This window comes from Salvia splendens, chromosome 15 (genome assembly GCF_004379255.2).
Source record: "Salvia splendens isolate huo1 chromosome 15, SspV2, whole genome shotgun sequence".
NCBI classification, from domain to species: Eukaryota; Viridiplantae; Streptophyta; class Magnoliopsida; order Lamiales; family Lamiaceae; genus Salvia; species Salvia splendens.
The window spans coordinates 2123183-2138701 of record NC_056046.1 but is presented as its reverse complement, the minus strand read 5'-3'; the positions used below and the strand labels follow the sequence as shown (position 1 = coordinate 2138701).

At 41.8% G+C, this 15519-nt stretch overlaps 1 protein-coding gene across 3 annotated transcripts; it reads right to left on the bottom strand.

The window, feature by feature from the left end:
• Positions 1 to 230: 230 nt before the first annotated feature.
• On the bottom strand, positions 231 to 5727 carry LOC121767114 (DNA-directed RNA polymerase III subunit RPC5-like). Of its 3 annotated transcripts, none has more exons than XM_042163305.1 (14): positions 5231 to 5727; positions 5024 to 5092; positions 4833 to 4943; positions 4668 to 4736; positions 4409 to 4573; positions 4122 to 4157; positions 3839 to 3945; positions 3673 to 3744; positions 2873 to 2924; positions 1928 to 2538; positions 1052 to 1261; positions 834 to 951; positions 622 to 698; positions 231 to 526 (listed from the first exon to the last, which is right to left on the bottom strand). In XM_042163305.1, the coding sequence occupies exons 1-13, from the start codon at positions 5591 to 5593 to the stop codon at positions 627 to 629; spliced, it is 2055 nt and encodes a 684-aa protein (XP_042019239.1). In that variant the 5' UTR covers positions 5594 to 5727; the 3' UTR covers positions 231 to 526; positions 622 to 626. The 3 variants fall into 3 exon arrangements, with proteins under 3 accessions (XP_042019239.1, XP_042019240.1, XP_042019241.1); XM_042163306.1 differs by having other exon boundaries at positions 858 to 951; XM_042163307.1 differs by having other exon boundaries at positions 4833 to 4951; positions 5231 to 5310.
• Between the last annotated feature and the right edge of the window lie 9792 nt (positions 5728 to 15519).

Here is a 15519-nt window from a genome sequence, read left to right as displayed (position 1 = left end):
ACAATGTTAAAAATTGATGCCGTGTTGACACCAAAATCTTGAAAATTTACACTGTGTTGACATTGCATTGAAGTTGTGTTGATATTGTGTTGAAAAGTTTAGAGTTTGTATAGTATGCGTTTGCATTTGTATCACTACCCACGTATTAAATTTTAGGAATCTGTGTGTGTGCAATTCATGTAATTAGAATGTTAAACTAAGTGCATATATTTAGTTTGGCAACATAGGAATTAGGAAAATGTTATGTATTGCTATTAACTATTCAAATCAATACAACAAATGATCCAACTGTCAAATTCTACTGTTGTTCTAAACATTTGCAACAGACAAAAACTAATCTCTTTACTCTACCAGTCTACTGTTGTTATAACCATTTGCAACAAACAAACTAATATCTTCTTCAACTGTACAGCTAATCCCTTGTTTAACCAAATCTCTACACACGTTTACAAGCACCCTTTTCCAGTCTTGTGTGTATCGATCAGAACGAACTGCGTCCCGGTAGAGATCTCCGGGTTTCCACAAACTAGAGTCACAAACAACAAAATGATACACAGTAAGGATAAGAAGCAGGTACAGCAAAGAATCTCAGAAATACAAGGCAAAAATTAAGCTAGATACATGGGTCATCTAGTTGCCGGAATATTGTTCCTCACGACCCACTCGGAGCCTTGAGACACACACAATTCCTGCAAGACCTGCAGAAAGCATGGAAGATTATACAGAGTGGGAATCTGAAGTAAAAAATTCCCAGCGGCAATTTTTTGCAATTATTTTGTAATATTAGATATTCATTATGTAATAATCATAAGTCATTAAAGCTCACTAATCACCTTTTTATACGCAGTCTCACTCACATCTTTAAGTTTCATATTTGCAGCCTCAATTATGTGAGCCTTTCTAAGTTTTCCATCTGGTCCTTTAGCAAGAAAAAGATCAATGACAACTTTCCTGCAGACAAAAGTACCATGCATTGATGTATACATGAAAATTATATGGTCAAGAAACAAGTAGAAAGGTTTGAGGTGCAAAGAGCTAGAGCAGGAATGACCTGAGATCATCATATTCTGGATGATCTGGTGATGATTTTGGAACACAGATGCCATGAATGTTAACAGCTACTTCACTGATGATTTCCCGAAGCTCATGTGGAGAAGCAACAATGCTGTTTGCAGCAGTCTCAGACTCTTTTGCAGATCCTTTTGACCGCATCCTATTGTCAATTGCCATTTCCCTTAACCGCTGGCTGATTTGTTCAAAACTACAAAAGCGTAAAGTACAATTTTTCCTTCATTAAATCAAAATAAATTCAGGATAAAGCACTCTTGATCAATATACAGAAAATGGATACAACAACACAAAGAAAGAGAATACTACTTCTGGGCTTCATTGTGGTTAACAATCACAGTATTGTTGCAATATCAAATTACAGGAAATTTAGCAATATCTCAGAATTCAAGAATCAAGACTAACTTAATGACAAAGGTGTAACAAACATATTATTTAGGATATACCCCTACCACTCATTATGGAATCTATGTTCAACTCAATATCAATGACGACTTAAGTAGAACGGGTGATGGCAGCTAAAATCCAGACATTTTCCTTTTCATTTTTTTACTCCCTCCGTCCCATAGTAGATGGCACACTTGGGGATTGGCACGTGATTTTATGAGATGTTGTTTTGTATGTTAAGTGGAAAGAGAAAATAGTATATTTATATTAATGTGAGAGGGAACTTTTATGACATTTTTTTGGGACAAACTAAAAAGAAAAGTGTGACATCTACTATGAGACAGAGGGAGTACTATATTACAACACAAACTTTTGTGGAAGAAAACAAGTGCTATCAGCCTAAAAGCATACATGAGAAACCCAAATAGAAATAGAACACCAGATTACATCGGAAACACATTATCTGACTAACCTGCAAGTCTTGTTAATTTTAAAAATTTTCAGAAGGGCATTCCTTGTAGCCTTACGATCTTCTTCTGACATCACATTTCTTGGTGTTGATCCACTTGACATCCCTGCAGCTGGTTTAATGGAACCTTTTGGTTCTACAGGGTTTGCCTGAGTACTAGAGTCAGAGGGCTTCACAACAGGCCCATTCTTTCCTCCAGGAGCACGTGCATCAATATTTTTCTCCAAGGTTTCCCAATTTTCTTGTTGTTTCTTTACAATGGCAGGATAGAGTTTTATGAAATTAGAATCTGGAAGCTCTTTAAGTTTCCAGTCTCTAAAGGTAGGTCTCCTTGTCGCAAATTTAGGCAGGACTTGATTCATTGCTTTAGCCAGTGCAGGCAATCTATTATGTATTTGATCATCCTTAATTATCACATCCTTGCTAAATAGAAGAAGAACAATATTCCTGGCTAAACCATTAACTCCCTCTTTAAATTCTGCATACAACGTCGTTCTGGGAACCCAAAGTCCTTGAACTAACACAGCAAGTTCTTGCAAGACTGCTAATACTTCTTCGATGGGCTGATCTGGAGCTACGTGCATAAGGGTATCAAATCTGTGAAGTGGAGGGCCCTGTTCCAGAAATTTCACAAAATCAATTGATGGCAAGAAATATGGAACAGATTCCAAGAAGGAGACATTGAAGGAAGAAAATACGATAAAATGGACGGAAGAAGGATCTTTCAATCTTTTTTATTTAAAAGAGGGACTGGAAAAGGATAATTATGTAATCTAGCTAGTGCCAGATAACAAAAACTTCAAAATATGATTATGGCTGTCAAAGTGGCAAACAAGTAGTACAAGACTTGTTTGATGAAAAAAGAAATTGTCTACATGTGCATAACAAGAAGATAACAATAAAAAACTGCTGTGTACAATCTCAATATAAAGGTAATTGGTCCCAGACCTCAAGAAGCCAAGTTTCAAACCGTTCTTTTAGTGGTTTTTCCAGCAAGGACCTGCAACAACATCACAATATAAGATGAACACAAGCATCACATGTACAGGTTCCCTAAATCTACTCAGGAACAGGAGATAAATCTGACTTTTTGCAACTTAGGTATCCTAACAACTTAGATGAAGTGCATGTCAGCAATAGAAACATGGAAACACTGGACTAAATATTGCAATAAAGTCATAGTCGGGGTGAGTGTTGGACAAGAAATGCTGAATAAGTAATGAGGAGAAGCAACAAAATGCAATGAAGCATCTTACACGATTAATAATTGACGATTTGTCATCCAATGCAGCAAAAGGTATGCATGAGAGTGAAAACAAAAAAATTTCAAAGATAACAGTATTCACAAATTAAACACCATGTCACCCCCTTCACCCATTTGACTCAAATTGGCTTCATCAGAATATTTTTCATTTCTCATCCACACTTAATATTAGAAGCTTATTTATTTATGTTTGTAGGGACTAGGGAGACAAAACAACCATGTAAAATAGGAAATGTTTAGTTTGCTAGTAAAATAGCTCTTGACAAGCAAAATAAGTAAATGTGCAGAAGACCATAGATATAAAAAGAATTTTTTAGGCGCCAAAAGCTCTACAACGAAAATGGACTGTATAGAGTTCAAAGATATGTAATATGATTAGCACAAGAATGCACTGTAGTTGGGCAACAACTGAAAATCAGCATATTATAGCTTTCACCTTCTTAAAACAGAAACAGAAACAAAAAGGCTCAAACAATTTTCCTACCTTCTTAGAGGAACTTTGGAACTCAAACTGTCACCAGAAGAGCCAGGGCACAAGCTATTCAGATAATCACCCCTTCAAACAAAGAAATCAGAAATGGTGAAATTGTGAATATATTAACCTAAGAGGCATCAACTAAACATTCTGAAAAATGGGTACATGTACATACGAGCTCATGGAAAATGAAACCTCTGGGCCTTGTCGTGCTATCATTTTTTGAAGATGTCCTTCTGATATGCCACTATTCACGCTGTGGTACTTGAGCGGAATCCAGCTCTGACAAGGAAACAAATAACAATGATTAAAGTAGGCATAAAGAGTTCTAAAACGTTGGACTTCTTCGGCATTCCCTTGCCACAAACTATAGAATTATAGCATCATGATGTGCAGACCGTTCTGTAATGATGCTAGTTTTATATCGTTATAGAGAATGGAAGTGAACAATTGAATACCTCTTCTACACTATCCTTGGCCTCCCCTGGAGCTTTCTGCAATAAGTATCGATTCAGTGGGTAACTAAAATCACAGTATGAAGTTAATGTGACAGAGGAAATCTAGGAATACAAATAATAAAACAACAATAAGCGTTCTGTCATGTTAACTAAACAGGGAAAAATACTTAGAAACCGAAAATAAGATGATTAGAAAACCTCTCATCAACTATTGTAACTATATGACTTCAGCAGAGAAATATAAGGAGAGACAAAAAAAGAGATGCCGAAAAGATGTGTAATCTAACCTGTTTTCTTGACATCCCAGAAGCTTTCGCTTCCTGCTGTTCTTCTATCTTCACCACATCGTTAACTTTCTTCGACACGACAGTCTTCTTTTTAGATTCCGTCTCACTAAGATGGCGCATCGATGGTCTAAATTGTACAGCAGCATGAATAGGATTCAAGTGTAACTGCACAAGAGAAAAAATATAAATGAACAACTCTTTCAGTAAGAACACCAATTGCGTATCCATTAAATCGAAGGGACGTGAAAGGATGTAGTACCTTATTTCGAGTAAGAACACCAATTGTGTATCCATTGGTTTGAGGTGGCTTCCATGATGGTACAAGAGTCTAGCAAGAGAGGAAATATAAGGATATAATGCAAACATGACTTCTTCAAGAAAGATATAACAAACTTTTTGTCAATTGGAACATAAAAAAGAAAACCTGTTTCTTGATCTTCAATCGGGGATCAGCATCATTGTCATAATTTTCGGAGCCAACATCAATGGTTAAATCAATTTCCACTTCGCTACTACTTGTTTGCTTCACTCTCACCTGAAATACTTCATAGTTTTTGACAATATTACAAACGTCACCAATTCTGTAACCATTTGCATATAAAAATTTGTGCATACCTCTTCGCATCTCTCATCTAATTCATATGGCCGCCATAGCTGCCTGAGTGGAAATTGAAACAGATATAACTAAAGAAAAAAATCGAGATTGCACCATCGTTAGAAACAATGAAAGAAATTCATCAGCAAACTAAAAAGAACAGTGAAAAAACAATGTGCCTAAATAAATGAAATTCAACAAGAAGAAGATCAATTATGGCTACTTACCCGAGTTTGCTCATCAACCGAAGGAGAAAAATAGACATCGATTTCTCGAACAACTTCATCTACCTCTCCCTGCTCAACTTCAACCTCCGCTAATTCAGTATCCACTGATTCACCTGCCACCTCCAATTTCTTTTCGCTGGGGTCAATGTACATCGCAGCTGCATCGTTGTCGTGTTCGGGCTCTATCTCGGGCTTGACATCGACTTCTTCGTTCTTGGACGCCGGCTGTGACACCGATGGCGGTTCCGTTTTTGGCTTGGGTTTGGAATCGGGGTGGGATTTAGCGCCCTTAGGCGCGTAGCGAGAAGCACGGGCTGGGGCTTGATTCGGGCCATCGTCGAGATAGTCGAGATCGATGTCCATCTTTGCTAGCTCAAACGAAGGAAAGCAACAAGTTTTGTGCTCTGGAAATGTTCGACGAAATGCGTCTTCGCAGCAGTAGTAGTTTCAGGCTTTCAGCTCGTCGTCAGAATTAATTCCTAAATTTCGTAGCCTTGGTCTCTCACTCTTGGCACAGTTTTATAGTCATGGATAATTTTTATTTATTGTGCTAATTTTTTTTTATTGTGCTATTTTATCACTTGTAGTGCTATAATAAGTAGACTCTTTTATTTTACCATTCTTATAGTTTAAATAATTAATTAACTGCAATTGTCAAACTAAATAAAAAAATTCATTCTACGAAAATTTTCTAATTTTATAATTTGAATTTGAATTATTATTTTTTTTGTGCTGAAGAGGGCTATTGCCATTTAAATTAAATTACGAATGTCTAACAAATCTTGAAAAAGAAACACCAATAACATATGCTAAAAGCAGTTTAACTACCTCTCTAGGTGGAAATTGAAACAAAAGAAAAAAAACTAAGATTATCTTTAGCGAACCAATCAACTACATGATTCTTTTCCTTTTGATATGTATTTGATATTGCACTTCCTGTCTATTTGGGGTATTATTATAGAATCACATCCTTCCCACGATAAAAAGTACCATCCCCCGAATTCCCTTTTTATTTTAACATCTTTTCTTCTTTTTGGGGCAAATATTATCCCAACTTCACTTTTTCTTGATGATTTTCTTTAAATAAATCTTGGGTCTAAAAGAAAAAAAATTATATTTTACTATAATTTTCTCTAAGATTTGAAAATTTAAGTTTTTAACTAAAGTTCATTAAAGGCAAGATTCTCTAAAGGAGATTCCCCTTAATTTAACATCTTTTTTTTTTGCAAAAAACTTCCCCCAAATTTCACTTCATTCTTGGTGATTTTATTTGTTTGTTCTTTAGGCCTAAAAGGAAAAAATCTATTTATACTACTATTTTTTCTAAGATATACATACATGACCATCTAATCCACTTTTGCAATGAAATCTACACGACACTTCTTTGATTGAAGTGTTTTGGCTTTGATCATTTATAGAAAAAATCAAACACATAAAAAAGCCATTGGTTGTGTTCAACATTGATATAAACCAAACATGATAACTCATCCCAAAAGACTAGCCTGTTAAGAAAGAGAGCTCATTTAATCTACATACCACACATCAGTTGTTCTCACAACCGATATAGGAACTGAGTCCGTAACATTCGACCCTCCTTTAAGGGCCAACGTCCTCCTGTTAAGAGATAGAGCTCATTTAGTCTATATACCACACATCAGTTGTTCTCACAACCGATGTGGGAACTGAGTCTGTAACATTCGACCCTCCTTTAAGGGCCAACGTCCTCGTTGGTCACGGCCACGTTGGTCACGAATGGTTCTTTGTCAGGCCACCACTCCGAGTTCTCGTTGGTCATGGCCACGTGGGTCACGACGGATTCTTTGCCCGGCCACCACTCCGTGGGTCACCACTCTGAGCGGTCTCAAACGCACTCGTTGTCACGGCAAGTTCGTTGCCCGACCACCACTTCAAGCCGTTTGGGCTCTCAATGAAAGCACCAATTGATATAGACCAAACAGGAGAACTCATCCCAAAAGACTAGCCTGTTAGGAGAGAGAGCCCATTTAGTCTATATACCCCACATCAGTTGTTCTCAATACCGATGTGGGAATTGAGTCTGTAACAAACATACGCAACGTGTAAGCGACTCTCAAACAAAATACTCCCTCCGTCCCCAAAGAGTATGAACTTTGGATTTAACACGGATTTTAATGCATTATTGGTAAAGTAAGAGAGAGATAGATAAAGAATTTTTTTTAAGGATTATTAGTGGAGAATGAGTCTCACTTCGTTAGAGAGAATGTAGTTTCCAAAATTGAAAGTTCATATTATTTGAGGGCGGACGAAGAAGGAAATTGAATGTTCATATTATTTGAGGGCGGACGAAGAAGGAAATAGTGCATGTTCTTTTGGGACGGAGGGAGTAGCTAATAACAGGGTACCTTTAAGATCACAAACAACTGTCATAGCCTTCTCTGCAACGAATGACTGAGATTGATATCTGGCGAATCCTTGAATATACATAATCTCATCAACTTGCCTAAACTTCCCTGGTTCATTTCCTGTCTGCATTCATAACAATTAATCTTCGTGGAAAGAGAAGCAACAGGTATGATGGTTTGGCGAATTTTTGATGGTGATGAATGCAGGAAAATACAGATCACGACACAGAGATTTACGTGGTTCGATTTACTGAGGTAAATCTACGTCCACGGGAAGAAAAGAGGGCAGAGTTGTATTGCTTGATCTGTTTTCTACAGCTTACAATACAGACTTGCTATTTGATATTTCATCTCTAGAGAACTTCTTTAGAACTTAACCCTTTTCTATCTGATCTAAGTTCTATTTATACATTGAACTAAGATCGTGGCTTGCATCACCACTAATGATGGTTGTGGATGTCGTGGAGGTCATGGAGATCCTGCATGGGTCCACTATCTTGCATGAGATCCTGCATGAGTCCACTATCTCTGTACTTGGTCCACTATCCTGCATGTGATCCTGCATGAGTTGACTATCTTCCAGTTCGGTCGAATACTGAGACCGAACTGCTGAACTATTGCCGAGCAGCTTTAGCCGATCTGAGAGTAGAGCTTGACTGGTCGGCTTTTACCGAGCTGTAGGCTGGGGCCGAACTCTTTGGTAATGCCGAACTGATACTCTTCCTTGGGCTTTGGGCTGATGGGCCGTCACTGCTGTTGGGCTTGTTTAGTCCGTACCCCATCACTACCCCCCCCCGAAAAGCGAAGTGAATCACTTCGGCGAAGCGAGTCACTTCGGCATTCTGGATAAAGGTGCGGGGGAGGCTGACGTTAGGGGACGTGCCTTGCGCGTGACTGCATTAAATGCGACAGTAAAATCCGGCCGTTGAATCCTGAAAATGTGGGATTCGAAACGGTGCGATGATTTTGAAATCTTCTCCGAATCTGATAAATACGTCCTTTCTTCATCAGTTGAACACTTTTGCTATTGCTTCTTCTGCATTCTCTCTCTTTTGCGAAAAAATTTTCTTCCGCTTTCAAGAATTTCTTCAGAATTTCTTCAGACTTTCAAAGAGTAAGAACTATGTCTTCTTCTTCGTCTTCTGAGTCAGGTAGTGGTAGGAAAGGGGGTAAGGGGTCTTCTAGCCGGAAAGAATCCGGGGAGAAGACCGTAGAGTATTTTCACAGCATCTTGAGTAAGGATACTGTGATATCCTTACACGAAAAATATTTTTTTCCTGGGGGAAAGGTTGCGATTCCCGACGACCTTCATAGGGCTGACTCGCCTCCGGAGGGTTACGCCACCGTTTATGAAGCCGGCTTGGAATGCGGGCTTCGTTTCCCTCTTCCCCCTGCCTTTGTAGAGCTGCTAGATTTTTTTCAACTCCCTTTAGGTCAGGTGACTCCGAACTCTTGGAGGCACTTATCGGCCTTTGCTGCCGAACTGCGTAGGCTAGACAAGGATCTGTCTCTGAGGGCAATCCTTAATTTCTTCCAGTTTAAGAGGAAGGGATCTTGGTTTTACTTGATCCCTTTACAGCCCTTTAGAGCCTTTTGTAAAACCAAATGGCCGAAATGGCAAAATCGCTTCTTTTTTTATAATAGGACTTCGGCTTCGGACTTTTCCTGGAGAGGGCCGAAGTCCGTTATTCCTCACCCTCGGGTAGAACCGTTGGACGAGCTCGAGGCCGAGCTCAATAAGATTCCCATGATTAGGAAGCAGTACTCGGAGTCTGAGCTCGTCAAGGGCGACTTCTTGTTCGACTCCTCGTCTTCGGACGAAGAGGCTGAGGGTGAGGATTTCTTTTTTATGCATTACTGCTTTGACGACGAAAACTAACCTTGTTTTCTTGCTTTTTGGCAGTGTACATGCTGAATAAGATTAGCCGCAAATCCTCCGAGCTTAAGGAGCCGGAGAAAGAGAAGGCTACCAGCTCGGCGCCTGATGCCGAGAAGAATCCGAAGAGGCAAAAGACCTCTTCGGATCCAAAGAAGCCGGAGTCGACTTCGGCAAGTAGGAAGGGGAAGACCCAGAAGCCCCCAAGAGCGCCAGAGAAAGACGTGGTCTTGGCGCCTCCTTCGGAACATATCTGTGAGCCCTTTTTATGGCCCACGGACTTCGCCGAGGTGAATTCTCTTCTTGATTTTCTGGCCTTGCTTTTTTCCTGTATTTTTTGTGGCCCCTCTGTTGACTTTTAGCTTTTTCCATTTTCAGAGGAACGATATGCTCTCCAAGCTCGTCGCCGTTGAACTCTCCAAAGCGTCCAACGACTATGCTGAGATGCAGAGGAAGTTGGCGGCTGCTTGTCACCGGGCCGAGCAGGCTGAGGCAAACTTTGAGAAAGCCAGAGCTGCTAGGATTTCGGCCCAGGATGAAGCTCAGTTTGCCAAAAACCAGCTCGTCATCCAGCGAGAGCAGACGAAACGGAGGGATGCTGCCGCCGTGGTTGCCCAAGGAGAGGCTCTCCGTGCTTTCGCGGAGAAACTCTTTCTGAGCAACCAATTTTCAGCCTTTGTCGGTGATCTGCTGAAACTGATGACCGATAAAGCCGAGCAGGGTCCCGAAGTCATCCTGCCGCTGTACGGCCGAGAGATAGCAGCTCGGCTTCAGAGTCTGCCGGTGCTTGAGGAGCTTGCTTCGTCCTCGGTCCTGCTTTCTGCAGACCAAGTTCGTAGTTGCCGAGCTGACCGCGATGAGAACATGGAGGCTATCTTTGCCTCCATAGGGTCAGTTTCACCCGCTCCAATTTTCCATGGAGAGGATGAGACCGAGCAGCATGAGCGGCAGACCGGCGATGAGCAGGCCGAGCAGGAGGCGCAGCAGATCGGCTACGGTGGCGCCGAGCAGGCTGGGGAGAGCAGGGAGGCCGAGGCTGAAGCTGAGGCAGACAAGGAGAAGGAAGCTGAACCTCACCGAGAAGGCGGAGACGAAGCTGGCGGAGTATGATTTCGTCTCCCTTCTCTTAGTTTAGTTTCTTCCTTCTTGTAAAACGGCCTTGAAGCCCTTGTGTAGAAAATTTTTTTTCTTATGAATGAAAAAATTCTTCTTTCTGCTCTTGTGTCTTCGTATAGCCTTTCGTACTCTCTTTTACTCCTGTTGTGGTTTACTACCTGCTCAGTAATCTGAAATGCCGAACTGACATAGCTGCTCTATATTCTGAACTCTTAAGGAGCTGGAGGTACTTCACTGGAAGCGGCTGTACTCTTCGGCTTTAGACGAAGCTGAGAAAAGAGCCATAGCTGACCAGATGAAGAATGACGAACTCTTGGCTTGTTTAGTGAAGCTGGAGGCCGACAATAAGGACTTAGAGTCCGAAAAGAAAGATCTGGAGGCCGAGCTGAATACCGCCGTCGCTGAGAGGACTGCGTATGAGGATTTCATCTGCAGGCGCGGGGGAATGACCATCTCTGAAGTTCAGGAACGAGTTGACGAACTGTGGGAGGAATATCACGTACTCCGGAGGAACAATGCGCTGGAGAGCTCGGCTTGCCAACAAGTCGTGACATCATTGCGGCGCTGGGCTTCTCGGTACGACATCATTCTTTCCCGGCGTCCCTCAATCGAGAGATTCCTTAGGCATTTCCCGCCAACAGATGGTCGCAATCCAGCTCAAACCCCTGATTCACTTGCTCAAAACCCTACTCCAAGTCAGCAACGAACTCAGGAACAGCCGGAAACGTCAAGACGAGAACGGACTCAGGAGCAACCGGAAACGTCAAGACAAGGACGGACTGAAGTTCGTAGAGGAGCTGTGATTATGAGTGAGCAAGATCAACAAATGCTTCGTGAAGAGACTCTTCGCCGCCGAGGTGCTAGAGCTTCCCGGGCTCAGGGAAGAGGCGGTAGGTCGATTAGAGCACCTCGTCGACCTGCTTATTCTTCAGCTGCCCGGAACGCCCGAACTCGGCTTCACGAGGATTTTGTGAATAGATGGCTCAACTTTAGCAACCCTGGACAGTAGAATAGTCCTTTGTAATAGCGTAACGCCATTTTGTAGGGTAGCGGAGTTGTATGCCGAACAAGATTTAATAAATGAAATTTTCATTTCGCTTCTAACACTGCGTATTAACAGCTCAGCGAAATAATTTCATCGTACTTGTCCTCGGTCTTATGAAGTAAACTTCTTTGACCGGACTTGATTCTCGGTCTTTATGAAATAAACTTCTTTGACCGGACTCGTCTTTGGTCTTTATGAAGTAAACTTCTTTGACCGGACTAAGCTTGTGTCCTAATTTGGCGAGTTTTATCGCTTGGATCGGACTTTCCCTTGTCCTAATTCGGCGAGTTTTATCGCGTGGATCGGACTTTCCCTTTGTTGCAGTTCGTTTCAGACGAACTGCTTGTTTCTTAAGCCGAATTGTGGTCTTGTATCCTCCTTAGAAGCTTGGACTCACAATCGTTGGCTTATTGTTGCAGTTCGTTTCAGACGAACTGCTTATTTTTTAAGCTGAATTGTGGTCTTGTATCCTCCTTAGAAGCTTGGACTCACAATCGTTGGCTTATTGTTGCAGTTCGTTTCAGACGAACTGCTTGTTTCTTAAGCCGAATTGTGGTCTTGTATCCTCTTTAGAAGCTTGGACTCACAATCGTAGGCTTATATATGTTCTAAAAAGGGGATCAGCCTTCGAAGAACAAGATACCTCAGCAACATTTGTAAGAGACGACACGCACATAGACAAAACACACCTAGACAAATAAAAAGCACATAGAGACAAAAACGCACATAGCCTTAGGACCGAACTAGACACAAGACTGACAGACCGGACTGTCTCTTACAAATAGAACTTTTTGAGGTTGGAAACGTACCATGTTCGGGGTACTTGTGCTCCTGACACGTGAGTCAATTTGTAAGACCCTTTGCCGAGGACTTCTGACACCCGATATGGACCTTCCCATGTGGGTTCGAGTTCGCCCAGCTTTTCTGCTCGGCTTACTTCGTTGTTTCTCAAGACGAGATCTCCCACTTGAAATTGCAGCTTTTTCACCCTTTGGTTATAATACCGGGCTACTTGCTCCTTGTACTTGGCTGCTTTTATGCAGGCCAATTCTCTTCTTTCTTCGGCCAGATCTAGTTCGGCTCTCAGTCCGTCCTCATTCAGTTCTGCCGAGAAATTAAGAGTTCGGGGACTGGGTATGCCGTTCTCAACCGGAATCACGGCTTCAGTGCCGTACACCATCGAGTTCGGCTCCGGTGTGACTTCGGTCATTTCGCCTGCCTCTGACTCCGGCTGTTGTGATTGCTATGCTTGATGGTGCCGATCTGATTGCTCGGCACTTTTAAGCGCAATCTGCAAACACTCTTGCTCTTTTTTGATCACCTCGGATGACCGCTATCCCTCCTTTAGTGGGGAAGGAGTTCGGCGAGGAAGCCTCTGATCGCTATGATCGGGCTTCTTTTTGTCTTCTCTAGATGAGCTGTCTAAAGACCGTTTTCGACGGTCTGCCTCATCGGCACGAGAAAACTGGTCCGCAATGTCCCACATCTCTTGAGCTGTTTGCGGACTGCATTCCACGAGCTTTCTGTAGAGAGCTCCGGGCAGGATTCCATTTTGGAATGCCGAAATGACAAGTAGATCATTGAAATAATCTACTTGTAGGCATTCCTTGTGGAACCTCGTCATAAAGTCGCTGATCTTTTCGTCGCGACCTTGACGTGTAGAAAGCAGCTGAGCCGAAGTGATTCGGGCTTCCGCTTTCTGAAAGAACCTCCTGTGGAAAGCATCCATTAGATCTCGGTAAGATCTAATGCTGCCTTGGGGGAGGCTATCGAACCACCTTCTTGCGTTCCCGATAAGCAGCTCGGGAAACAGCTTACACATGTGAACCTCATTGAGACCTTGGTTCGCCATATTATACTGATAACGTCCCAAGAAATCATGAGGATCCACTAACCCGTCATAAGTCATCGACGGAGTTCGGTAGTTCTGTGGCAAGGGAGTTCGGGTGATATCGTCCGAGAACGGAGTCTTCAATGCTCCGTACATGGCGAACCCGACATCTTTTCGGTATGGAGGAGATGGAGTTCTCCTGTGATTCCGGTACCGAGGAGGAACAGGAACATGTCGGGGTTGAGGATTCTTCTTCCTGGAAGACACGGCACTACTGCGGTAGTGACTTTCATGTCTGGAAGAGGAGGGAGAATCCACCGTTTTCGTCTCCGGCTTTTGGCCCTTTTGCAGGAAAATTAAGAACTCTTCCTGCTTCTCGGCCAAAAACAACTTGACAGCCTCGTTCAAATTGGGCTGCTGGGAAGACTCGGTGTGTGGACCTTTTGAGCGGCTTGTTCCTTCATCGTGAAAACTGGAAGTAGATGTCTCCCGAGGCTGTTTTCCGGACCTGCGGGCTGGACTAGCTTCCTCATGGTTTTCACGAACGGTATTACGGGTAGTATGTGATCTGGTATGCATTTTTTTGGGGTGGAAAAAGGGTCAAAAATTCGCTTTATCACAAATTTGGTTCTCTGTTTCCCACAGACGGCGCCAGTGATGGTTTGGCGAATTTTTGATGGTGATGAATGCAGGAAAATACAGATCACGACACAGAGATTTACGTGGTTCGATTTACTGAGGTAAATCTACGTCCACGGGAAGAAAAGAGGGCAGAGTTGTATTGCTTGATCTGTTTTCTACAGCTTACAATACAGACTTGCTATTTGATATTTCATCTCTAGAGAACTTCTTTAGAACTTAACCCTTTTCTATCTGATCTAAGTTCTATTTATACATTGAACTAAGATCGTGGCTTGCATCACCACTAATGATGGTTGTGGATGTCGTGGAGGTCATGGAGATCCTGCATGGGTCCACTATCTTGCATGAGATCCTGCATGAGTCCACTATCTCTGTACTTGGTCCACTATCCTGCATGTGATCCTGCATGAGTTGACTATCTTCCAGTTCGGTCGAATACTGAGACCGAACTGCTGAACTATTGCCGAGCAGCTTTAGCCGATCTGAGAGTAGAGCTTGACTGGTCGGCTTTTACCGAGCTGTAGGCTGGGGCCGAACTCTTTGGTAATGCCGAACTGATACTCTTCCTTGGGCTTTGGGCTGATGGGCCGTCACTGCTGTTGGGCTTGTTTAGTCCGTACCCCATCACTAGAAATTTTAAAATACTAGGCTAGAAGAATTCACATTCAGATTATAAAACCTGTTCTGGCATGCCTATAGTTGTATTATTGCTCTAGAACAATATTCTGACACACTTAATTTGTATGGTCATACTTACTTTATTCTCTCTTTTTTTTAATACAATTATTATTTCAATTACATAAAAAATAAAACTCACAAATCACATTTCGTATGCTATTAATATACACTAATTTTCCTAGAAAACAACCCTAATAAAGTACAACTGTAAAAAGGGTATTAAAAGTGGGGGTTGGATCCCCTGCTGTGCTGCCCTCCACAGCAGGGGCTGCTGTTCCATACAGCATAATATTATATAATAAATAAAAATAATATTTTAATTTTATAATTCATGAATTAAATATTATGCTGTATGGAACAGCAGCCTGTTGTGGAGGGCAACACAGCAGGGATCCAAGCCATTAAAAGTGAGCAGAGAAGTAGAATCAAGGAGGCGCATGCAGATCCTCATCATGATGTTTTCTCTCTCCCATCCCTTTAAATATTTTTCTTGCTCCCCAGCTTCCCATTTATGCCACCTCCAACCACACATTTTTACCACTCCCCAAATTTGTGATCAATACAACTAGTTTCCTTAATTCTCTGTGTGTTTGCAGTTTTTGTGAAAATAAAAAAAAGAGAACTTCAAGATTTTACTATTAAAGAATTAATTTTTATGCATCTGTAAATTGTAAAATTGATGGAAATTGAGTTGATGGGGTAATGTTTGTGCAATTGCCA